Source organism: Fundulus heteroclitus, chromosome 12, assembly GCF_011125445.2.
Source record: "Fundulus heteroclitus isolate FHET01 chromosome 12, MU-UCD_Fhet_4.1, whole genome shotgun sequence".
Taxonomy (NCBI): Eukaryota; Metazoa; Chordata; class Actinopteri; order Cyprinodontiformes; family Fundulidae; genus Fundulus; species Fundulus heteroclitus.
In genome coordinates this window covers 46,080,730-46,106,839 of record NC_046372.1, presented here as the reverse complement: position 1 = coordinate 46,106,839, position 26,110 = coordinate 46,080,730, and the positions used below count along the sequence as shown (strand labels likewise).

Below are 26,110 nucleotides of genomic sequence, written 5' to 3'. Positions count from 1 at the left end.
AGAATTTACGATTGACTAGTTGAGATTTGACGGACTGGTTTTTGCAGAAGTCTTGGCGGTTTTCCTGTGGAGAGGTAAAAGTTCAATTTCCTGGATTTCAGATAAACAGGTACGCCAGATCTTTTCCTACTTACTGTCTTCCCACTTCCTACTTGAGTGGAGGATGTTTGACACAATCAAATTGTGGTGTCACCACTTCTACTGCACTTCTGTTTCCCATATTTGGCAAATATAAATTACTGTTCTATTCGCGAAAGCTGGAAGAGCAAGTCCACTTAAATCTTTAAATCCAATGGCGAACTAATAACAGTTGTAGCGTCTATTAAAACACTTTACCACAAACAATCTATCAACCTGAGCTGACCCCCCCCCCCCCTTTCCCATTCTACGACCAGTTATAGATTTAAAAGGATCTGTGGTCTAATTTGTTTCCATCAGATAGAAGAACATGTCATCCATAGACCTTGAGAAAAATCACCTGGAGATAATATTGCAATCAAAGTGTAGTTTTATTATTGATCAAACTAATCTACACATATTTAAGGGCGTTTACTGACAAGAAACATTAGTAATAAACTAGAGTAACAAAAAATAACATACCACTAATGACAACCATATGGTCTTCACATAGAACCAGTTAACAGTTCTCTCTGAAGTCCTTCAACAATCAACGATGCTCTGCATGACCTTAGAGAGGAACATGGCACACCTTTACCTGTTGTAAAAGGGTAAATCCCATATGCATGTGAATGTGGTAGGGATGTTATTTTACTTTTGTTCAAAAACAACAACAACAAAACTCAGATCTAATAGAAGGGTTTGAAGCCGGCTGTTAGACTTCAAGAAAAATGTGGGATTATCATTACTAAACATTCAAATACAAAGCTGTTTATTTTAAGACTGTTGAGTTAATTGTGTTAATGCTAATTGTGTTAAATGATTTTAACAGTCAGTTTTAAAGTTTAAATGATATTATCCTGAAATATTTCTTCCTTGTCACATTTTCTGGGACGTGAGGCTTAATTTGAACTTAAAATAATTTAATGAAACACTGACACGTTGTTCCTCTTTAAGTATTCATAGATAAGAATGAGGCATCCAGCTATGCTAACATTATATGTGAGTTTGAGTTTAGGTTTTCTGCAACAGCATCACGGGTTTTCACCAGCCACACGGAACTAATTGGGTGTGATTGTTTAATCGTTTCTAACAGGAAGCAGATAGTATATTCTGCTGAGTGTTTCTGCCTATAGCCAAATAGTAAGGGATCTAAATTACTGGTGTCTGATTCAAAATAATCCCAGAACTGCTCTAAAACAACTTTCCTCAGCACTTTTAACAGAGTACCAGGTCTGTAATTGCTAATCTCATTGACATTTCCAGGTTTTAAAGTTAAGTTTAAGTTATTTTTTCTATTTGTTATGTAATTGGGGTAATAGAGATGTGTTTAAGATGAGAATAAGCGTAAACTGGAAGACAGCTTCACCGAGTCCTCTTTATTAGTACAGAAGTAAAAAAATAAATAAAAAATCCTTAGAGCAGTTATAAATATAAGCATCTTGGTAAATTATAATCCTAGTCAAGTTTGGACATTTCTTACAGTAAGACTCCATCCAACAGGGAGAGTATCTGCCATGCACTGTGCTGTTATTGCCTGCCGAACAGGCCTATGACTTGTTAACGTTGCACACATTGATATTGCAATAAAGATGATATCATGATATTTTGTGCAGCCTTAGCCTTAATATTGAGCTTTTCCTTTTGGCTTCAGATAATATCTGACTGTACCATGCTTTGTTTTTCTCTCCAGACAATAAAACATGTAATTTTAAATGTTGAATTTCAGAATAAGACAGCTTTAAAAAAGCCATCCTGATTTAGTTGCATTGCAGTTCCTGTAAGAACATGTGGTGAACCAATGTGTGGTATCCTTGTAGGCTCATGATGAAATCTGTCCAAAGTACCCGATGATCTGTGAAGGCTGCGCAAAGAAAAAGATCCCCCGTGAAAAGGTACCCTGTTGGTTTAACCTCTCCTCCACATTTCCGTTAGATTAATCTCACTCCGCGCTGAGCTCGGGGATGCAACTGTCTGACATTCCTTACGCCATTGGCTTCTTTCATTTTTGTTTTGTTTTGCAGTATGTGGACCATATTAAGTTCTGCAGTAAATTTAAAACACCATGCAGATTTCATGTTGTTGGCTGCGATACGTCTGTAAGTAGATACTTTTGTCACAAATTGCTATATGTGCATGCCTGGCTACTGTGATAACTACGCCATCATTTATAACTTGGCAAAGTCCCAGATGTTATTTCAGACGTATTCAAACGAAAAGGTCAGTAAAATAAAGTTCTCTTTCCTGCATCGATCTAAAACATGTTACTTGTTTGACTGTCTCACTAAATTTGCCAAGTTATTATCATTAACATTTATTAGAGAGGGTGTTGTCACGTGCCTGGTAAATCTTGTATTGTTGAGTATAATGCTTGTGTTCATAGAAATATGCACCATGACAATATGAAGCGTTGACATGCAGCAGCAGTCTTTGATTTGGTTCAAATGGCTCACTGCCCAGGGGGGCATTTACCTAAGGGGTGTCCTGAAGACACTAAGAAAAGAAAACAGTTAAGTTGGTTAAATCAAGGCTAAATTATAACCTGGACTATTTTGGACTTGTTTTATTATCCCTTGTTTAAAATCTAAAATACCCTGAGTGGTCAATCTGGAAGTTGATCATTCAACAAGAGAATGTTTATAGGTATAATTTATAAAACCCTTAATATACGTGTGGAAACGCAGAAAGGGTGCATTTCTGATTAGGTTTTAGCAGGACACCCTTAGACGGAGACAGGCTTAGAAACAGCAATATGTAGACTATTACTCTACAAAGATTAAAGATGATTAAAAAGACAGGGTTGTAAAATCTAGAAACAAAGCGCAGTACGGGGTCTCGGTTAGGGTGGCATTCATGTAAGAACGACCTTTGATCGCGAGTTTACTGTTGTACTGTAATGTGGGGATTACATGTGTCTAGTTTAATCTGGCACTAATGGACAGGAGGTGTAAAACCTGTGGACATGGAAGAATGTTAGAGAAAATGCTGGGCTCAGCAGTTTTCTTCTCATACCAGCCTATGCCCTGTAATCTGTTTTTGTTAAAGCTTAATATTTGGTTTCAGGGTTACATTCTTTCCCTTATATTATATTCTGTTATTGTTTCTTTTGCTGTAGCTGTCACATACAAATATACATTTTGTTGTGCTTCACTCAGTGAGCATGATTGCCCAAAGGCATTGCCTGTCTAGGGACAAGGTATTGCTGACTTTAAGGGTCTGCATGACGAAGCAACTCCTTAGCATGATGCTCCCACTACCTTGCCCTATACTTATGTGGGACTACGTTTATTCTGCCGTGGCTCATATCAATCCCATATATATAAATCACCTTCTTAGCTAAAAAAAAACTGTGGGTTTAGATTCTTTAAAAGGAAAGATGTTGACAAATATGAAACTTTTTCATTAGACATACAAGTAAGAATCAAGGATGGCAGAAGTAAATGACTATGGTTCTGATAAGTGAACAAAACCTATTTAGCTGCTAACCTGCTAAATTTCCCTATACAGACTCACATAATCAGATGTGAGTCTGTATTTGATCATATGCCATTTGTGAACAGGTTCTTATCAACATGTAGTTGTGGCTCCCTAGCTAAACTTTGCAGCGGTTGTTTTTTGACATCAAACACCCGGCTTTGTATGCTGCCGGTCCCTGAGGTTCTGACGAGTAGCTCAGACACAGACTCTGTCAGACTCCTGAAGTCTCCGTGCGAAATCTGGCAACAAGATGTGACCATTCTGGCCAGTGCTGCGACCACTGCCTGTTTCACAGGAGCAAAGCCAGTTCAGCAGTTAAAGTGGTTCAAATGAGGCTCAACTGATACGGCACATGGCTGCAGAGGAGGTCACCAGGCTAGCAACATGAGGCCTTTTCTATTGAAACTGTCAGAAAACGTTACTCCTGGTGTCTTACGATAGCATTAGCTTAATGTTCCATTTGCGCTGATTCTCGGACTGCAAAGACTACTCAATTCAAGAGCCACACACTATTTTGTGTGACTAGTGAGCCGGTATTCAGCTGAAATATGACGGTAGCTTTTCATTGTTAGTATTCTTAAACCAATCCAAGGTGTAATGTTTTCTGTTTTTAAGCGATGTTTGTTGTCATTATAAAATCAATAACTAGGGCTGGGCTATATAGAAAAAAAGCATATTGATAAGACAGAAATCATATTGATCGATATCGATAATTATGAACGAATTCAAAACCTATATTTTAAGTGCAGCCCTGGCCATTTTATGCTTTTGCTTAATGACCAATTTTTAGATACAGAACACAAACACTGAATTCAAAGTCAAACCTTTATTCAACCAACATTTTACCAAAACTGCAAGTTTTTCAAAAAGAAAATGAAAGCATGTTCTCTGAACTCTAAGAAGGGGCGGAGCTTGGTGATGGAGGGTCTGCGTTGTGATTGGTTGGGAGGATGTAATGAATGTAAAATTAATCTACATAGCTATAATGCAAAAGGAAGGAAAGCTGTTATTCTATTGAACTTCTTATTGACCCTTTTTTTCTATTGATATACGTCTATCGATTGATATATATGTTGTTTTTGAATTATCATCCAGCCCTATCACTAACCGTTTATGCTGGATTATTTTCCTCTCTTCTCCCTCTGTTCTCATGCAGCAGACGCTTTAAAGACACCGGCTGTTGCTTGTTGTGTGACTGCCTCTGTCTTTTCTTTCTTTCCAAGGTGGAGAAAGAGAAGATCCATGACCACGAGCGGCAGTGTTCATACGAGCACCTCAACCTGCTTCTACATTTCATCATGGGGATCAAGGTGAGTCTGGAGAGCCTGCACCCACAGACCCTCGAGGTGGCCAGCCAGAAGCTGCAGGGGCTCCACCAGTCCCTCAGAGAGCTGGAGCTGAAGATGAGCCAGCTTGGTGGGGGCGGCCCAGCTCCCGTGCAGGGTGCCTGCGCTCTCACCCTGGCCACGTCCTTTACCCCGCTCCCCAGCGCCTTGGGTGCCGCCCTGGAGCTGCAGCTCCAGAGTGAGAAGACCAAGGTGGCCGAGCTGAGCCGACGCTGCCAGGAGCTGGAGCTGAAGGTGAACACGTTTGAAAACATTGTCTGCGTCCTGAACCGAGAGATGGAGCGCTCCTGTACCACCATGGAGGCCTACAACCGCCAACACAGACTGGACCAGGACAAGATAGAGATTCTCAACAACAAGGTAAGAAGGAGCCCTGAAAGCCTCCCTACCTACTAAACGACACCACATTATACCCAGTATATGAAGGAGCTTTAGATGGAGCCACTCTGCCATCAGCAGGTTCAGTAAAAGCCAACATTTGGTTCACCTCTAACGTCACTATAGTTGCTTCTCATTCAGACGCATTTCCTCGTTAATGTCCTGAAATTCCACAGTACCTTGAACTTATGTATGGTTAAACTTACAAGTAAATTAGAAGTTGATGAAAAATTATTTAAAGGTAGCAATATAGTAACCTGACCCTGACCTAGCCAAATGAATTTCGCTCCGCCTAGCTCCACTCATCCATCTGGAACAGATCCATAGGAATGGCGTTTCAGAAGGCTGGGCCTTATCAAAAATCCTTGCATATGATTGGATAAGCCACTTGTCTGTCATCTTTATCGACGTGCTATTTCAACCACTCACACCAAAGCTAACCCGTGACGCTGATGAGAGCGACGCAGGAAAAAACAAAACTTGCCAAATCCGGTCGGGAGAAGGGTGAAAACATGGTTTCCACCAACAAAAGCCTTCAGAGGCGTTCTCTGATGTTCCTTTAATGAAACAATATTAGGTAGATTGGACAACTCGGAAGAAATAGCAGCATCAATGTTAACGCTTGCTTCCTCGATGCGAGCCGCCATTGCTATCTGAATCAAAACAGTCTCACGTCACTGTCGCTTCTCCACTACGTCATTTTTGGTGTCCCCTGGGCGGAGCGCCTTCTTCCACCCGTTTGCCGTGTCCCCTACATGGCTTGTAAAACTGTAAACAAGATTTCTTATGGCTTCCATCCAACATTTTCTCGTCACTCCCAAAGGCTGATTTGTGGAATCTGCTAATAATGGTATCCCACCTGAGCGGTGGATCTGTGCAGCTCCTCCATAATTACCATGGCCCTCTTTGCCGCTTCTGTTGAGGATACTTTCCTTACTCAGGCCTGTAAGTTCAGGCGACGGTCATGTCTATGCAGGTTGTGCCATACTTTGTCCATTTTCCGGTACTGGATTGAGATTTTGTCTACTAACCTGGCCCTGCTTTAAACCTCTCTCCAACCTTCTCTCTGGTCTGTCTACTGTGTTCCTCTGTCTTCACGATGCTGTTTGCTCACTAACGTTCTCATCGGGCCCTGATTCCGTGTCCACAGCCTTGTAGACTGCGGATCGAAGGTATCCAACTAAACGTGGTATCAATCCTCTGATGCTTTGCCGCAGGTTCGTCAGCTGGAAAGGACAGTAAGCCTGAGGGACCTGTCCATCGTGGAGATGGAGGGGAAGATGAGGGAGATGTCTGCAGCCACCTACGACGGCGTCTTTATCTGGAAGATCTCCGATTTCACCAAGAAGAGGCAGGATGCCGTGGCGGGCCGTGCTCCTGCCATGTTCTCCCCTGGTGAGCATTCCGTATGGAGACGCTCTCACCGAGTGTGTCTGGTCTGCAGTGACCAAAAGCTTTACGCTTGATTGTTTGATCCTGTCTTCCAGCATTTTATACGAGCAAATACGGCTACAAGATGTGCTTACGAATCTACCTGAACGGTGACGGGACGGGCCGAGGCACACACCTGTCTCTGTTCTTTGTGGTGATGAGAGGACACAGCGACGCACTCCTTAAGTGGCCTTTCAATCAGAAGGTAAATGTCACTGCAATCAATTAAAACACAAGGATGTTCTGTCTTAAATCAGTCTGTGGATGTTTGGGTCCAGATCACTCGGTTAGCGCTCAGTCAAAGACTAACCGGCTCCTAACCTGGAGTTGATGCTGAAGAAATGGTAGGCTTGCCAACATGCTCCGTTACTGCCTAAAGTCACGTTACAAGAGCGCATCCTAATAAATACATTTCAGTTATTAGTCAAAAGAGACAGCCAAATAGGAAAAGCTGTGGGTGTGAAAACTAGGTGGACTCTCATTGTTTCAGAAGACTTAAAAATGAAAGGAGCCATGTGCTGCTAATCAAATTGACTTAATTTACGGATCACCAGCAGCTGTGAGCACCTCTTTAATAACAGGGTGGAGGCAAAGCCAGGAGATAAAGTCGAGATTCTCTAGGCCTTAGTCAGCATCTGTTGGATCTATGTCAGATGTGGGCAAACACGGCACTGAAAGTCCCACCAACCGGCCAATTATATGTCCAATAGCCACATATTTGCATCCAAGCACTCCTTAGTGATTCTGATATTGCACACATTGAAATTCAGTATTCCAGATATTGTTCAGTTTTATGTGGAAGGGTTGACAGGAGAAAGCCAGTTCTCTCTAAAGACAATATGACAGGACACACATTCGCTAAACTGCATCTGAATGAATGGCCAGGCTTCAGACACAATGTGATTTGGACAGATGAGATGTAAACCAGCACAAGCACTCTAAGTACCGTGGTGGAGGGCCGAGGATTTGAGCCTGTTTCCATCCACAAGTTGAACAGGGACTTCTTTGTGCACCAACGTTTTCCACAGTTATATGTTAAGGCCATCGGTTGCGATCTGCTACAGATGGCAACAGTGTGTGAGACTCAATGACTATTTCAACTTATGGCTGTCAAAGCCAGACTGATTTACACCGCAAATGAGGCGTGTCAGTCTGGAAAGCAGCGGATGGAGCCTGATTTCGAAGGCGGGACTAACAGGGTCAGCAGACACAGGTTAGAACCAATCAGAGAACTACGGATGTGACATGAACACCAAGCGACAGGCTCTGTTTTAGCCCTCAGAGCTGCCAGTTGTTGAGGTTGTAAAAACATATCCAGCTCATTCAGGACATAATGAAGGCCATCATTAAAACTCTGATGTGGCCACCGTCTTGACTGTTATTGCTACAGAAAAGCACTGCTGTATTGTGGGTAATTGTGGTTGTAAAGTCCCGTTTTCTGCGCTGTGATTGGTCCGGAGGCAGGACTCTCCAGACTGACTTACGCCATGTGTATTGAATACTCATGGTGTAAGTCAGTCAGGCTGGCCAGGCTAGGCAAAGGATGGTCTACAAGCTGTTAACTCTTGGGGAGCATTTGGTTTTTGACTCAGATAGAAAAGCTCTACGCAGGTAACGATTGAGAACTCTGTTATGGGCCTTTGTACTTAGACTTAGACTTAGACAACTTTATTTGTCATTTTGTATGCAGAGTGCGTACAGAACGAAATGTTGTTGCATACAGCTTGTAAATTGCAGTAAAAATCAAATTACAGTATAAGGTGCAGCAGTGATTTAAAAGTAACAATTTAAACGTAGACAATGCAGGAGAAGTCACAGTGTACAAGTGAGTATTTTAAAACCATTTGTATGTGCAGAATTGATTGTGTAAGGGCATTTGTGCAAGAATACAGCTTGTGGATTACAGTAGATTCAAAATACAGTATAGGATGCAGCAATGATTTAAAAGTAAAAAACAATTGAAATGTAAACAATGCAGGAGAAAGTCACAGTGTACAAGTGAGTATTTTTTAAAAAACAATTTGATTGTGCAAAGGGCATTTGTGCAAGAATGCATTTAAAAACTAAGAGTTCGGCAGCATTTGTAATGCTAGATGGCGATGCAATGATGCAAAATGTGCAAATATGCGAATGTTGTGCAGAGTTTATGGGTTATAGTTCAGCAGTTCAACAGCAGTTCAGCAGTCTGATGGCAGCAGGGAAAAAGCTTTTGCAGAAACTGTTGGACCTGAACCGGATGCTGCGGAACCTCTTCCCAGAGGGCATCAGGGAGAACAGTCCATGGTGGGGGTGTGAGGGGTCCCTGATGATGTTACAGGCTCGGGACACACAGCGTTGAGATGAAATGTCCTTAATAGAGGGAAGAGGTGCCCCGATGATCTCTTCTGCTGTCCTCACCACTCTCCTCACGTTCTTCCAGTCGGAGGCACTGCAGCCTCCACACCACACAGAGAGACAGCTGGTCAGAATGCTCTCTATGGTACTTCTGTAGAAAGTCGTGAGGATGGGCGGGGGCAGGTGGGCTCTCCTCATCCTCCACAGGAAGTACATTCGTTTTTGTGCCCTCTTCACCAGTGACGTGGTGTTCACAGACCAGCTGAGGTTATCTGTGATGTGCACCCCCAGGAACTTGGTGCTGCTGACCACCTCCACAGCTTAGCTGTTGAAGAGCTTTTGAGTCTCCTTTAAATAGTTTTACAATCTGGCAAATCTCAGATAATTTTTCTATTATGTCCTAGAATTGAAAGCGTGTACTTTCTTTTCTCCCCTAAATTAATACATGTCCTGGCTTAATCTTCAACTTTTATCAGGTATTACTGATTATCAAATGTGATCATATTATTAAACAACGTTAAGTTTAGCAGATAAAGTCCATCTGACTTAAAGATTCTTCATCTGACACAATATGTTTACTGTGTGTAGCTAGAATGGAGCTAGTGCAGCTGTTCGATTAATCAGAAGCTTTGTACAAGCTTTGTGAGCTCGTGAAAAGTTTGATGGTACTGTTTCTTAGCCACAGTCCTTTAATGAGCTTACTGAAACAATTGCCTACTTTTGCCCCCATCTTTCTAGATCAAGGGTGCCCAAGTCCAATCCTTGACAGCTATTAACTATTAACTTTTAGATTCATCCCTTCTCCAAGTGCCGTTTCATGAAAAAGAGCCCTACAGTAGAAATGCATTGTGGGATTTGCTTTGTTAACTTTAGGTCAGCCTGCTGTGGAAAGAAGGCCACCTGCGTATGTAGTCCAGGTCCCCGCTGCAGTCGTCCCCAAACACAGTCTCCCAAAATATCAGCTTGCAAACACTGAAACTACGACTACGTCTGTTGAAGCTGCTGCTAGGTTATTCCTGTAACGTCTGTGCGCAGGTTACGCTCATGCTGCTCGACCAGAACAACAGGGAGCACATAATCGATGCCTTCCGGCCCGACATCTCATCCTCGTCCTTCCAGAGGCCCGTCAGCGACATGAACATCGCCAGCGGCTGCCCGCTCTTCTGTCCCCTGTCCAAGCTGGACTCTAAAAACTCCTACATACGTGATGACACCATCTTTATAAAGGCTATTGTAGACCTCACTGGGCTCTAGAGAAAAACGTAAGAGCAGAAATCCAACTTTGCCTTTTGTTGCAACTAACCTGTTTCTTTGTCTTAACAGTACCTGGCATTTCTCTCGGGAGCGTGTCCGAATCTTTTGGTTTTGGGATCAGTTGTTGGTGACAATATGCAAGCTGTCATTTCTGTTTGTGGCTAATTTCATTTCTTCAGTCCCTTACATTACCAACCAGAAGGAGCTTTTATGCATCAAAGCCGTTGACCTTTCACCAAAGTGACTGGAGAAGTGAACAGAAGTTAAACACAGCGTTTTTACTAACCAAGGCATTCCAACATCTGTGTCGTATCATATGTGCCAAACTAGCCAACTCTGACCGTGTCATCGCTCTACCATCCGCATCTTCTAGCTTCTGGTGCTACAGACGGGGCTCGTCCTCCAGTTTTCAAGAAAGCTTTCCTGTAGGCACTAGATAAAGCTCTTGTTGTTACTAGTTGTCACCCAGAAAATGGGACCCTACTAACCGCTAGGATAACTAACACACACGCGAGAACCCTTAAAGCATTCGGCTTGTTGCGTCTTGTTCCATCGTCCCCGGGATATGCATTAAGATCTTTTTCTCGTTCCAAAGGTTTCCCACTGTGCTAACAATCTGGTTTGTGATTTATTGAAGGGTTTTATACAGCTGTAGTCTGAATGAATGAAAGCAAGAACATTGCAGGTAATAAAAGCCAAACAGTTTGCAGGTCTAGGTCCCAGATATGGATCCGAGGCGTTTTAGAACGGCCAACTCTCCATACAGAGTCCCAGTCAGATGCATCTTTGTAATCAGCGCCATGTATGTGTTTGTAAACTCGGTAGCTTTAAAGTGCAGTGAATGAAGTATGTTTCATCAGTATTATGTGGTCTAATTAAGTTTGGTGATTGTGAAGCACTAACAGCAACAGGGCTGCAGTCTCTGGTTTTTCCTAACATGGTGTTAGCTTGGTTCACTTAAACTGCCGTGTTGATCTGACAACCATGTCAGATCAACACACGCATAGTTTTATTTACTTTTAAAAATACTGTAAGTCTGACCTGACAGCTATGGTCTTCAAGTAACCGGTTTTTCCTGCTGATCCGTTTTTCACGCGGGGCCAACTTACTCTCTGTTTTGGTATGACTTGTTGACAATTCTGCAACTTAACGTATTTTAATGGTTTTGCAGTTATTGGTGCCGGCAGAACCTACAGAATAGGTTGTTCTCTTGCTTCATGAGTCCAGCCCTGTGCTTTGCAGGTGGTACGATGTAGTGACAGGGATGCTAGCTATGCTGTCCCTGACAGCGGGGGGTATCTGAGTACAACACAGACACACTGGGAGCTGGGATCCGCCATCATAGTCTCTTTTTCATTCCTGGATATTAATGTAAAGGATGCACTGTCAGGGTAAGCCCACAAAATTGGCTCCACAAAAGCAGCCAAAGCAATTTAAACACCAAACTAAGGACCCAGAAGGTCCACTTTGAATGTGAGGTTTGTGCACAAGCTGACCAGAGCGTGCATGTCAGGAGTCGGAACCAGAGGGCAAGTTGGGTTTGGAATTTGTTCATTTTAATAACGACCAGAAGAAAGCAAAAAAGTGGAAAATTAAAAGGTGTAGGCTGGTGCTTGTATAGCCCCTGCCCAGTAACATATTTAGTTAGACATCACAGTTAACAAGATAATAATATACACAACCATTTACTTTCATTTCCAAATAAAGTCCATGTTAAGGTTTATCAAATTGGAGGGTTTTTCTCATTTTTGCATGTGTTTTGGTGTGAAAACACAACAGACCTTGATGTCATCCAGGCAATAGTTCCACAGTTTGACGCCTGGGGCACCTTAGACTTGTCTGAACCTTTGGTGCAGGGATTTCCCAGGTTCCTGTCGTGTGGCACAGTGTACATGTTGGTGTTTCTGGTAAACGTCTAGGCTAGATTGATGCAAAAAGTGATTTTATCATCTTAATTCCACCCAGGTCTATGGATATTTGCTTTTTGCATTTAAAAAAAAATGCAGTGTATATTTAAACACAACACAGAGAGATGTGTTTTATAGCCTGCAGACAAAGCAATAGATCAGACAAGTCTCGTGTCTCTCTGTTGTTCTGTGCTGCCTAGCATGGGGGGAATGACAGAGAGACGCTCGTCTGTTTGAGATTATCACTCAGCTTTGCTCACCGTAGCGTTTCTCACTTACTTACTGTTCCATAGTACCAACGTGTCCGGCTCTGCTGCTTTTATGTTCGTTGGGAATCATTTGTGGCCGTGAACATCACTTGAATCCCGCGGGTTCTGCCTGCTCTAGTTCAGTTAGCATTTCTCTGTGTGTGGATGTTGCAGTTCACTTTCATTTACTGCTAGTTGCTGTCTTAGTTTATCTAAGCAGCTGCACTGATGCCTGCAACCGTTTCTGGAACTGCTTGCCACCTGTATATTGCCAGCATTGGACTGTATGTGGGGAAACATCCAATTTTATTCTGACTTTATCTGCTTAGAGGTTCCAGTAACTTTAGTGCGTATCTTATGACCTTTTTTTTCCAGCGTCTGTTGGCAGTTCTATCAAAAAAAAAAAAGGTGCTATAGGAGATTCAGTTCTTCAACATTTTTAAGACCGCTAACTCAGATTAGCCTATGGCAAGTGTTGTCTCTACAGGGTATTTAAGAGGGATTCATGTTTGGTTTAAAGAACAGTACTTTGACTCTGATTCCTTTAGCCCTCTAAGAAGAAAGATTGTTTGATAAAATCCCAAATGTTCTCCCAGATGCATAAAAATTGAGAGGCATAAATTGTAAGTTGCGAGTAAATAAATATGCGTCTCCATGCAGCTACGCACTAATTAAACAGTTGCTAAAATTGACAAAATCAAGCATCACACAAAACTTACACTAAAGGGTGAGTGTGTGTTGCGGCGCATCAAGTGGTGTAAAACAGTTATTACTCGTTTGAAATTACTTAAAGGGATAATTTGGATTATTGCAGTGGGGTTCTGCTGAGAAGTTACCAACCGCAGGAAGCCATTTTAGCAACTTTATTTTCTATAAAAATGCGTTAGTTGTTCCAAGAAGCTAAGCTAAACATCTAATCAGAGCAGAACCAAGTGGTGGACTGTGGTCCATAAACAGAACTCCCCACGATGTCCAATCAAAAGGATTCCTACCCATTGAACGTTGACTTTATTGGCATGTTACACCTACAAACCTCACTGGATTTTATTGGGATTTTACACGATAGACCAAGACAGAGTAAAGAATAGTAAAGCATCGCTCTCTTTAGTCTCTGCTACATTTCAAGGACTTTACACTGCAATTCTTTGGTGTTCCTCTGAGGTGGGTAGCGGGGCCCTTTTGGTACGGGCGACCTGGGTTCAAATCCCAGTGGTGTCAGGATCTGGCGTAAAAAACGGCCTTTGATCAAGGGAGCAACTGAAAGGACTCTGTTACACACAATAAAGGGAGAAAGGGAGTTAGTTATCTACTGCTGATGGAGCCTATCAACAGAGCCCCACATTTTTCTCTGAATTATTCCTTTATTGAAAAGAGAAAAAGACAAACAACATGTAAAAGATTCAAACTTTCACAAAAAGACAAAAGGAAAATACAAAGTGGAGCCAAAATAACCAGAGAGATGACTTCAGAGATCCAGAACAAACGTAGACTGCAGGCTGAGCTTTATTGACATTATTCAGTACTGATATTATTTAAATTCTTCCAATAAAATTTATATACAATTATATTTTGTTGTTTCAAAGGAAACAGCGTATACGGTGGGATAAAAAGGTGTTTGCCACCTTCCTGAATTCTCCTGGTGGCGAGTTTCTTTTTGTTGTTGTTGCTGTTGTCACATTTACACGTTTCCGAACTTCAAACTGGTTTTAATATCAGATAGGTAACCTGAATAAAAATCAAAAGCAGTTTTCCAATGGTGACGTCATTTTCTAAGGTCCAAAAGCTATTCAAACCAACCTTGCCCCATGTAACAAAGTAAGTGCTCCCTAAATCTAATAACTGGTTGTGCCGCCCCTTGGAAGCAAAAGCTGCCATCAAGGGTCTGACTCTTCAAAACTTCGATGACAATGAATCTGTTACCCAGAAGGATTTCTGACCCGGTCTACACTGGATGGTTGGTGACCTGGCATACTACAGTCAGATTTAAATCATTTTTTTAAACCAAGGCAACTTGCTGGTGTGTTTTGGCTCATTGTTGCATAGCCATGTGTGTTTGAGTTGCACTAGCCCCTAAGGCAACAGGAAGCAGCTCCAATCATCACACCACCACCACCAACACCACCATTTGACTGTATGGTTTTATTCTTGCGTCAGTTATAACAGGAGACTAGCCTTCCAGAAACATCCACTTCTGTCTCATCAGTCCATCAGGATATTTCCCCAAACATCTCGGGGATCATTGAGATGAGTGTGGTTTGTGCAGCTGAACCACAAAATGTGGTTAATCACTGTTGATTCACAATTAAAAAGGAGTTAAATATGGTCTTTTATTGTTGGGCCAGGTTGATTTGGATTGCTTTTTTTCCTCTTAACAATTGAAAGCATCACGGGAAAACTGCTTTTTGTATTTCCTCTGGCTCTCTGTGAAATATCAAAATCTTTTCTTCATCTTTTTAACCAACCTGTTTTACTAGAAAAACAAGTGCCTGTATTTATGTTGTATAACCTTGACAATGTTTCATTGTGCTATAGTGTATGAGTAAACATAAAAGTATATTATGAAGGTCTTTCATTTGGATTTTAGAACATTATCTTTCATAATTGTATTGTCTTTAAAAAAAAGAAAAAAGAAGTATTTACTACACGTTCTAAAATGTTTGGTGACCCAGAATGTTTTCTTTGCGTGCAGAAAATGGTGAATGTTTTGGAGTGTTTACTGGGGGGAAAACGGAGGTCAGAAGCTGACAAACCAGCAGCTTTTGGCATCTTGACCCAAATGCCTCCAGCATGCTTTTAAACCTCTCAACGTATACCGATCCATCTCTGTGCATGAGAGGTTTCGGTAGGAGACGATGCATATATCAAGCACTGGCTCACATTGTAGGCCGGGTTTTTAATTTCTTTTTATGATTTCACTATTGTATATTATACAACATATGAGGGCGGTATTGTGACCCTTTTTTTGAACCTGAGGGGGTGTCAGAAAGCTAAACATATCTGAATAATGCATAGATAATATTTATTGATTAAAAAAGTCTGACGTTGAGACTGTTTAAAAGCATGCGTTGGCTCGTTTGGCTGATTTCTGTCACGTTGCATCTCCACTGGGACCTCAGCTTGCTGCAGCCTTTTCCCGTTCCGTTCTTTTCTGAAACATATGTCTTGTATTTTTGCACGTATGGTGGTCCACATTTTTGCACGCACAGCAGCCTCAAACGAAGCTCCATTTCTTCCTGCCTACAGTGTGTTCTGGTAGCAGCAGTAGTCGGACATTTCCCCCCCGCGAAGAAGCGGATGTGAGCCTGGACTTCTGATTTGTTTACAACAAAAGGGCTTCACATTTCATTGGCGTCCACTAAATGTCACGCACAGGCTTGCGTACACGCTCCACCTGCTCAGAAGCAGAACCGTGATAGCGGACCGGATCTTCAGCTGGAAGAGATGTCCCATTTGAGCTGGCTGATGTCTCCACGTGTCAGCGATACGGACTCGTAGGAAGTGCCACACTGCCTCACTGTTTCTGCGACAGAATAAACAATGTTTTTGATAATTCCTGCTTCAGAAACTGATACTAGTCACTTTGCGTTCCCTCCGCCTCTGTTCCTGTGGATATGGATTCCTCCAACGGCCTTGCTGAGATTAGGATGAAGAGCCTTCATCTGTAGCGGTGACATCAGTCGTACTTGTTGTTCTTTCTGCTGCATTCTGTGGATAGAAAGTGGTGTGTTAGTTAACTCTTTGTACAAAAGAAATTTTGTTCCCTATTTGTATTTTTGATTTAATAAAGATTTTAAAAATGCCCTCTACGCTAAGACGTGCCCTTTCTGTTGGCGTTCTAATGTTCTACATTTGTACAGGCGCATCTCAATAAATCAGAATATCACAGAGAAGTTACTTTAGTTCAGTAAATTCATTCAGACAGTGAAACGTGCCAAATGGATCCATTGCACACAGAGTGATAGATTTCAAGTATTGATTTCTGTTCATGAGAATCTAAAGCTAATTAGCTCATTCAAAATTTAGTTTCTCACCAAATTAACTGAAATGAGGGCCTACTGAAAAGTACTTCCTTTATCCTGGGTCAGGGCTGCTTTTATATGAACACCAACCTTTTAGAAGCTACTTCAGTGGTACTGTGTCATATGAAGGGCTACCTGTACTGAACTTTGAACTAGAAGAGTCAGAGCTCACCTTAACTTTATGTAATATGAATATGTTTTTAATGCATTTATCATTTTAAATGTTTGTAAATACAAGTATGATTAAAAAGGAAGAGCAGCTAATTAAAATAACATGTTACATGCAGCTCACTGGAGGGTTGTGCTATCTTTTAAACAGGCTTGAGGGCACCACATATGGTCGTTGGGGGCTACCTGGTGCCTGCGGCCGCCATGTTGATGACCCCTTCTTTAGAGGGCTCTGTTTCAGGGCTACAGGCACAAGTAATGCAACATTTGAAGTCCATGTGTAGGATTGGTCAGTGCGTAGTGACTCTTGATGCACAGATTCCAACCTCAGTCCTTTCCTTGTGATGCTACCCCAAAATGTTGAATGTACTTTGCCTGAAAATCCTCTCAATTCACTTTTTTTCTACCACAGTTTTTCCTTCCACTTAACTTTCCAATATAATGCTTAGATAATGCACTCTAAATTGTTAGTTATGTGGCTTAATCTTCTTGTGAAGGCTGATATTGACCATCTGATGGACATCTGTCAATCTTCCTCAGAAGAGTCAGACATCTCTATTGTCAATATGTATCCATAATGATATGTTGGTGGGACACAGGCTCAATTCACATATAACACACAGACCCAGATTAAGACAGAATATTTAAGTTGAATGTTCCGAACAACAGTCCATGAGAAGCTAATAAGCGTGCAAATAGTCCTTTGCATCTGATAAGACTTCAATGTTCAAGTAAAAAAAGCCAGACAGCTGTCGCTTTACAGGATGATGTAAAATACTGTGCAACTGCACAAATGTCCCATACAAACTCTCCCTGGGAGGTTAGAATTAGCAAAATTGAAATGTATAAATTAAAGAGCTGTGCAATAGTCAGCCATAGCAATATTTTTTGCAATGAAGAATTCTTATTAGTCCAAATGTGATAAAATATTCTAAGGTTATATTCTGATTTAATAAGATACACCAGCAGTAAATATCCCAAAGTGCACTAGTGCTTTATAACACATGAGGGCGCTCTGTGCATGCTTACAAAATCTCCATGCTGATCACATCTCACCACTCAATAAATGGAGGACATTTATGACCTCATATGACATGAAATGACATCAGACTAAAGTATATTTTCAGAAACAATTTGGTGCTTAAGTAATAAAAAAATAGGAATTTGTAAATTTATTCTATCCAGTAGTGTGAAAAAATACAACGTTCTGATTTTAGAAATACGGTTACAAGCTTTTTCTTTCGCTTTTAATTGGCCAGGTATGAAACAACGTATTCATTTTTACACCTGCTTCTCTTTCTTATGTACTAAATAAGAAAACAAACAAAAAGCTATTATTTAGGGCACCACTGGGCCACCATCGGTCAGGATATGGTCCACATGTTGATATCCAGCAGGTCAGAGAGAAATAAAGAGGCTGTACCAACTGCTCTTGCAAATGAGATATTTGATCTAAATGTGTCATTTCCTTGTTAAACAAAGGTGTAGATGAAGAAAACGGGCCGACGCGGTAAATAATGAATGGTTTGCTGACATTTAAGGTGCTTGCAAACCAATTCCTGGGAGCCTAATGAAATCTTAATTGCTCTGCTGTGTTTTACTGAAACATGCACTGAAATATGGAAGCAAAAAACACAATTTTGTCCCAAAGGAGTCCTAATGTCAGTTTTTTTTTTCCATCTGGAAAGCTTGGCTGAAATTAGGTTATCAATAACGATCCAACGGTGCAGACCTCATGTTGACTGAAATCCTCTGTTTCAATTAAGAGATCTGTGCTTTATAAAGCAATGCTGTGGCCCACATTCAGAACATAGTAAATCCTAGAACTGGAGGAGGGTGTACTTTCTTTTTCCCCATAACTCTACCCTTTAATCCTCAAGTGTGCGCCTGAAGGTTTCATTTTCAGGGGCTAGAACCCGACCGCCCCACCCACACAGAAACAACTCGAATGCCCCAATTTTCAGCATGAAGGCACAAAACATAGGGGTAGCAATGTGGGACAAAAAGGGAAATGGAATCTGTCATTCATCTTTATAAAGAAAGATGGATCCTGGTTCATCATGTTTTTCTTCCCAGACACAGTCAGCAATTTCCTGCTTAGTTTAAAAATAGCAAAACAGTGAGAAACCATCTCTTTGGAAGCTGCAGTGCATAATATGCTAAGATTCAGGACTGATCTCTGCGTACCAGCCAAGGCCACGGTTTTAATACCTCAGGCGTGCCTGCATGAATGTTAGGTCAGCATAATCAATCTTAGTCACATCCACAGGTATATCTTTGAAGGGGAACTCATCTCAACCTGCAGATGAGAACTGTAACCTGAGACTGTGGACGGGTCGGTAATCCTGCTGTGTTCTGATGTCTCTGGCTCGTCTGTGCTGGACAGCTGTTAGATGAGTTCATGCTCAGCAGCATTTCAGGGAAAATGCCTTCACTTGCATCATTTCCCCATCGGGATGATCCAGCCGTCATCTTTTTTTATTTTATTTTTTTAAATCAGCAAATCAATTCATTACATTAATTCTATTAATTTACTTTTGGAATTTTTTTTTTAAGGAAGATCAAGTTAGTGAAATATATGTATATATAATATAGTTTGATTTAGCCTGGTAAAAATTCTGGTGAGATAATAAAACACAATTGAAAATCTTGCAGCATTTCTAAAAACATCTACATTTTCAAGAAGTGATCATTTAGACAGAGCAACATAATAAATCTGGTTAAATATTGCATACAAAGCTATTTTCTTCTGTCTAATTCAGGATGTTTGAGGGCAAAAAAAAAAAAAAGTAACCCTTGTTCATTGCCTGTTTTTTTTGTCAGATTCATTATGTGAAATGTGAACTGTCATGTAGCCAAAGAACATTTGGTTGCGGTAACACGCGATGTTCTGATTCTGATGTCAGAGCATATACTTCAATGAGTCCCCAATATGTCAGCCTTCTAGCAGTGGTTCTTAGTAATTTCTATGGAAATTGTAATGTCTGTCTAATATGTCTGCTAAACATCTGGTAAAGCACTCAGAGCATCCCACTGACCGACCCCTAAAGAAACTCTGTTCGATCCATTGCTTCAAAGACAACTGAGTGAGCAGCCAGCATCCAGGAAACGTTCTGTGACAGACAGACAGTTCATCATGGCAGTGGCTTAAGAAAATGTCAGATTTATTGTGACTCTGAAAGTTAAAGTCAGAGAATTACTGCAGCAGCAGGACTGTAACCTATACTGATAAACTTTAGACATTTATGCCAAAAGCCATCTGAATATAATTGGAATAAAATCAGTCATTTTGTAATCATTTTACTGCAGCTGAAATACAGTATTTAATTTAAGTAAAATCTGGTGGGCTGAACCAATAAACCACGTTTGTGTTGGTGTCCTCCAGCTGTTAGAGGCATCTGGAACGGCCTGAGAGCACCTGAGAGGCGCAGAGTCCTGACCTGGCTGTTCAGAGCTCAGTCTACGCATTTTACATACATATTTCTGTTCCTTTATGTTTGGGAAGGTGGGAATTGACAAAGGGTTTTCATATTTAATTCTCTATTGAGTACTTTTAGTATGACGGGTGTTTTATAAATGAATTTTGATTGATTGATCTTTGCTTCAACACGGTTAACAATTAGCAGGACTCTGTAGAAACTGATTGGATACTGAGGAGGTAATTCAAACCATTTGATTTAGATGTTTTTGACTAGGGAAGGGGTCTGCAACCTTTTCAACCCAAAAATAAATCTTTGCCATTGTTCCTGTTCCACTGAGCCTGAAAACCTTCAAAATAACACTAAGATTTACTACTATTAACCAGATAGAATTTCTTTAATCATTGGGGGGGGGAAAATGCTCTCTCTTAAGCGGCCCATAGTCATTGGAGGCATTTTAGAAATACATGTTGAAGATTCAGACAAATAGATACGCCGCATCAACAAATAAAGTGCAGTTCAGAGCTGAAGGACTAAATCCGGCATTTCCAACCACAGTCCTCCAGGGCCGCTCTCCTGTGTGTTTTAGATCTGTCCTTCTCCAACACGTGTGATTCAAATGAATGCTTTAGCTTCTCAGTCTGTCATCCAGGGCTGCAGAGGCCTATCCACTAAGCACTCACTAGGTTTAGCTGTGTACAACACCTAAAACATGCAGGACACCGGCCCGTGAGGAGTGGCTTTGGACATCACTAGACCAAATTCAATGACTGTTGTGTTTGTCGGCTTAGGGAAGGACCCATGTTCAGATATAAACTGGCAGCAGAGTACTGTATTAAATAGAATAGAAAAGTTACGGGTGGTATAGCACAAGGATAACAGAACATAGAGCACGGCCAGAGGTACAAGCAGAGTAACTTAGTACCTGGCCGCTGAATGGAAGAATCCAGCAATGACCAATGAGAAGCGGTGAGCTTTTATATTGAGGGAAGAGAGGAATATGACACTGGATGCAGGTGAGTTAGTCAGAGAAGAACATGGATCGGCTGAAGATAAGCAGGAACACTGAGGGGGGGAGACTAATTAACATCCATGGAGCTGAACTGAGACGCAGAGAGACGACCGAACTGGAAATCTAACAGAAAATAATTCCAAATGTACAAAGAACTGAACACAGAAATAAAAACAAACAAACAAACAGTAAATAACCAATAAGCAACACCTTCCAGAACATCAGCAAAGGAAAAATAATGAAAACAGAGACCCAAAAGAAATCCAAACATCCAATGATCACAACAAAGAACAAAAAGAATGTCCTTTGTACCATCAATGTCATTCTGCTGTGAAGATACAGAAATAGCTTAAATCTACAGATAACCTGCTAAAGCCAGCAGTCTTTATGTGTAAAAGCGTTCCTCATTTGTTTTATATTTGGCCAAATATATTAAGAGACGTTATTCTGGGAACAAAGAGCCATTTGTGGCTCTTGAGGCAAATGCTGCCGACCCCTGGACAACGATTAAAAAGTAAAGAAGAACAAACCCCCCCGTTTGAGAGCCCTGATCTAGAGAGAGAGTACAAAGAGACACGGCATCCCTTTACTTCAGCATTGTGAAATAATATGGAATGCATGATGTTCTATTGGCACAAGGGGAATGTCGAAAATATGAAATTATTGGGTTAGCAATAATTATAGCATAGGCATTTTCATTTAAAAAAACAAACATTTCCTAATTCTATCCCACAGAACAACTTTCCTCAAATTAAAGGTCGGATGTTCTGTTTTTACACTGTCAAAGTACAATGCTGAAATGAAAGATGGGTTTTTAAAAGTTTTTTCTTTTGTTTTTTTACACATCTTTACCAGGGGCTGCAATAAATAAGACCGGCTCAGTGACTGTAATCAGCCTGTGCGTGCGATCCGGATCTTAATAATGCCGCTGCAGTCAGTGAGCTGAGCAGGGGCTTCTGGTCTGTTATGAGGATTAACACAAGGGATTTCCTGGAGAGAGAATTTCCCAAAGTCATTCTAGGACACGCTTCAACGTAAATCCTCATTTCAGTCCAAGAACTGAACAAACACTATCAACGGTGTCATTGAAAACGTATTGCTCAAGGACGGGAAATCGTGTGGAAAGTGAGCAGGAAAATTAGATCCAAGATTTCCTGGTGTATGTGAAACTATAAATTAGATTTTAGTAATAAGGACACAATCTTAAAAAGGTTATTGCAGGCCCTATAATGCTTTGGTCAATAACAAAAACTGTGAAACATTTGTTTTTGTGGATTGAGATTATTCGCTGTAGGTTGTTATTGCAAATACTTGTTTGCAATAATGGATTTCTAATACTGTAGCAGCACACAGTGGGAGTTTTTGATATGGCCGTCCTGGCCCTCTGCCAAGGGCAGCATGCAACTAGAGGTCACCACTAGAGGTCACCACTAGAGGTCACCACTAGAGGTCACCACTAGAGGTCACCACTGGAGGTCACCCCAAGGAAACAGCCAAAAAACAAAACAAACATCAAACAGTTGCACCCTAAACAAGTTTACTGTTGCTTTTTTGGTCTCGGGATAGGTGCCCTCCAGCGCTATGCATAACATAAGAACAAGAAAATATCGCTGCACACAGCGGCTGCCTGATAATGCTGAAGTAGTGAGACTTGCGGGTGGATGAGCCTGTGCTAAATTAAAGAGCTGTTTCTGTGCTTTCTAAGAAGTATGCAACGGATTTAACCATTTCTGGTTCAAAATCTAGAATATTTAGACTTATCAGACCTCAAGTGGATGCCTTCAGCAGTGCATATGTGTGCATTCCTCGCATTATTACTACCTCAGATGGAGACAGGCATAAAAAAGCACCATAGACAGGTCAAACTTGGACTGAAATATTGTGCATAGACTTTAAAACACAGTGTTAGCGGAGAGGCATTGTCAAAAGAAGATTGTTGATTACAACGGAGCAGAGGAGAAGGCCCGGATCATGACAGGCTCTCTGGTTTGATCCAAAGCTATGTTTTTTAAAAACACAACGCTAAGTAATTAAAAGAGAAAGTAGCAGTCTACACATCTAGAGCAGGGGTTCCCAAAGTGGACGTTGGTACCCGTAGGGCGGGTCGCAAGACACGATATGCGGGTCGTGAGATGGGATCAGATGTTAGAGAATATCCTAGTTTTAATTTAGTATGATGTTAATCGAGGACAATTGTACTTTTTTCTTGAATATTAGCATAAAAAGTAACAGAGCCCTAAAAATAGCTCATTCTGAGAAGCTCAAAACAGGCAAAACTGAGGAGGTGAAATCTCATTATCTCTGACTAGTTTTGTACAAAACAATTAAATAAATATGTTTTGTTTATATCCTAACTTGTAAAAAATGGTAAATGGCCTGTACTTGTACAGCGCATTATCAAGTCTGACGACCCAAAGCCTTCTGTAGCCACAGAAGCCGTACATTGGCACCATCAGGCAAAGCGGGTAACATGTCGTGCCCATGGACACCACTGAGACAGTCAGGGCAGGGGATCGAACCGGCAACCCTCCTCCACTACTATCATAGGAGCAGACCTTTAAAACAAATTAGCCTGGATGTTCTAAGAACAGTTTCCCATGGAGGCAGTTGTCTGTGGCTGACCTCTGTTGCACAGCAGAGGGCAAGATTGCTTCATTTTTCACCAGACAGAAAGGATCATTAGCTGGTCCCCAAGAACCCTTTCTCTGGCCCCGTGGAGGAGTTTTATCTTGTTACAGTGGAATCCAGCATTATTGGAATCCCTGAATAATGTGTTTAAGAATTTTTAAAATACATTCATCATCTTTTATCACAGTAGAATAATTACATAACAGATAAACGTAAGCCATTATGCTTATACTTTACTTCGTGAAGCTGATCAGAGTTTTGTTGTATTCCATAACTTATCCCTGGGGAATAAATGTGTGTGACAGAAATCTGATGTGATGTCAAAGCTCATTTCTCCAAGTCACTCTTCAAGGTAGGAAAGACTGTGGAACATACCGTTAAAGTGAGAACCACTCATCTAAAGCTATGCACATGTATGTCAGAGAAATAATTCAAACCAACAAAACGGGCTGGAAGAGGATCCTTGTTTATCTTGTCAGCACGCAGGGAGGAGAATTCTAAAACTGCTGCCTCGCTGTATCCTATTTGACAATGAAAAACGTGTCACATAAGGAGAAAAAGTACATTTGATCAAGTTTCATCAACCATTGTCACGTCTGAGGTTTGTGTGTCGCTTTTGAAGGGCTGGCGCTTTATGCTAGAATGAAAGAGATAGGTTTAATTTTTATGCTGCATTAGGACATAATGCTTTATTTCTGCCATGACGTCACTTTCTCCTACTATTCCCTTAGGGATCATCTCACCATCTGGGGATTATGGTTTAATGCTCTGAGAGGCCCCAGGTGGTAAAATGATATCTCCTGAAATAATCAGCAAATACGCCAGACTGCCCTCAATTCAAGCATTCAGCAAGCAGAGGCGAGGAAATCTTCATCAGGGCAGACTTTGCATCTGCATAGTGTTGCATAGTAATAAATGATATTGTAGATAGGCCATTGCATCACTTACTTAACTTCAGCACCACCATATATGTCTGGTATAATAATATTTAATAAATTAGAATATGTCTTTGAGCCCATGAGTCTTGTTTGTCAGATTAAACGTACCTTTTAGAAATAACTTTAAGCAGGTATTAAAAAAAAAAATTTCAGTACGCCAACATTCCTATATTAAAAAAATATTTTTTTATTGGTCTGATGTACTATTCAAATCCTAAATGTGTTTTCATTAGCTGTAAGCACAACATCATCAAATTAAACAGAAATAAGGGCTTTCAAACATCACTCAGTGTGTAATTAATGTATATATGTTTTAATTACTGAACTGAGTGATTAAAATGAATAAACTTTCCATAATCTTCTAACTTATTGAATATGACTATATGGCATCACAGAGTTGTGATGCTCAACGTTTTGACATATAATAAAAAAATAATCGCCGGCAGCCTGGCTTAGTTGATGATTCCATCGTGCTTTGCTATGGTACCAGATACGAAGGAGGTGATGCTGGAGCATTGTTTACTTAGAGCAGCATTACAGCACCAGTAAAATTGAAACTGGTTCATACACAGATTTGTGTTTTTCAGTGATGTTTAGAATAAAGTAAAGACTGTACTGGCTGCTGCTCCTGGTCTGTTTGTGATCTGCTCATCTCACTGTGCTCTGACACCCCCAGGCTGTCCAGGAGAGTGGAGCAGGGTACGCACAGGGTACGCACTCAGAGCAAACCACAGGGGGTTTAAAACAGGACAATTATTTCTGGCAATTTTATCTGCATATGATTATCTGGAATATATATTTAGCCAAATTATCAACAAGCGATATCAAAAAAGAGAGTAAAATATTTGTACTATTTCAAAGCATTTCAGCCTGTTTATTTTCTCTTAATAAGGCACATTTATAAGGAAGATGCGTTTGTGGGGTGAGCATTAGTGTTGAATATGTGAGCACATTCTGCTACGGAGCCATTTGGTATCGTTTAGTGTATCAGGTGAAGTTTCAAGAAGCAAGGCTGGTTAGCAATTTAACAATTTATTCTGTTCACAAGCAGGTTGGTCATTTTAATCTCTCTACTCCCAAATTCTGGAAGTAGTCTCAGATAAACTGTGAGGGTGAGTGTTGACATTATGATCAATAGATCATAATGTCAAAATGCCATGCAAATGTTGCTCCAAGTAAACAGACTTTGTAATGGTATAACGGTTGAAGCATTGCTATAACAAAGGACAAAATTGACAAAACACAAATGTCCTTACATTTTGGTTCAAAGTGCAGATTTTCCCCCCTTTTTATCTATTCTATTTCTCCAGATGTATCCAGTCAGTTTAATTGACAAGCATTTATTGAAGACATAAATCCTGGCTGACTTTTATCCCTCTGCTTTTAAGTTCTGATAGGACCGATGTTGGCCAATAGCTTTGACAATCTGTATGT

The 26,110-nt window shown here is 40.9% G+C and overlaps 1 protein-coding gene across 4 annotated transcripts in view; it reads left to right on the top strand.

Moving 5' to 3' along the window:
- Positions 1-1,937: 1,937 nt before the first annotated feature.
- The window catches only part of LOC105933655 (TNF receptor-associated factor 2), a gene marked incomplete at its 5' end in the record, with an annotated part of 51,578 nt that continues 27,405 nt past the window's right edge, over positions 1,938-26,110 (top strand). Inside the window, 7 exon segments of one of the 4 annotated variants that reach the window (XR_004932156.1) lie at positions 1,938-2,012; positions 2,142-2,216; positions 4,818-5,300; positions 6,536-6,713; positions 6,806-6,954; positions 10,119-13,704; positions 13,757-16,298. Coding sequence is in view for 3 of the 4 variants with exons in the window: in XM_036144674.1 (XP_036000567.1) it covers positions 1,938-2,012; positions 2,142-2,216; positions 4,818-5,300; positions 6,536-6,713; positions 6,806-6,954; positions 10,119-10,337 (1,179 nt within the window). 4 annotated transcript variants of the gene reach the window in all.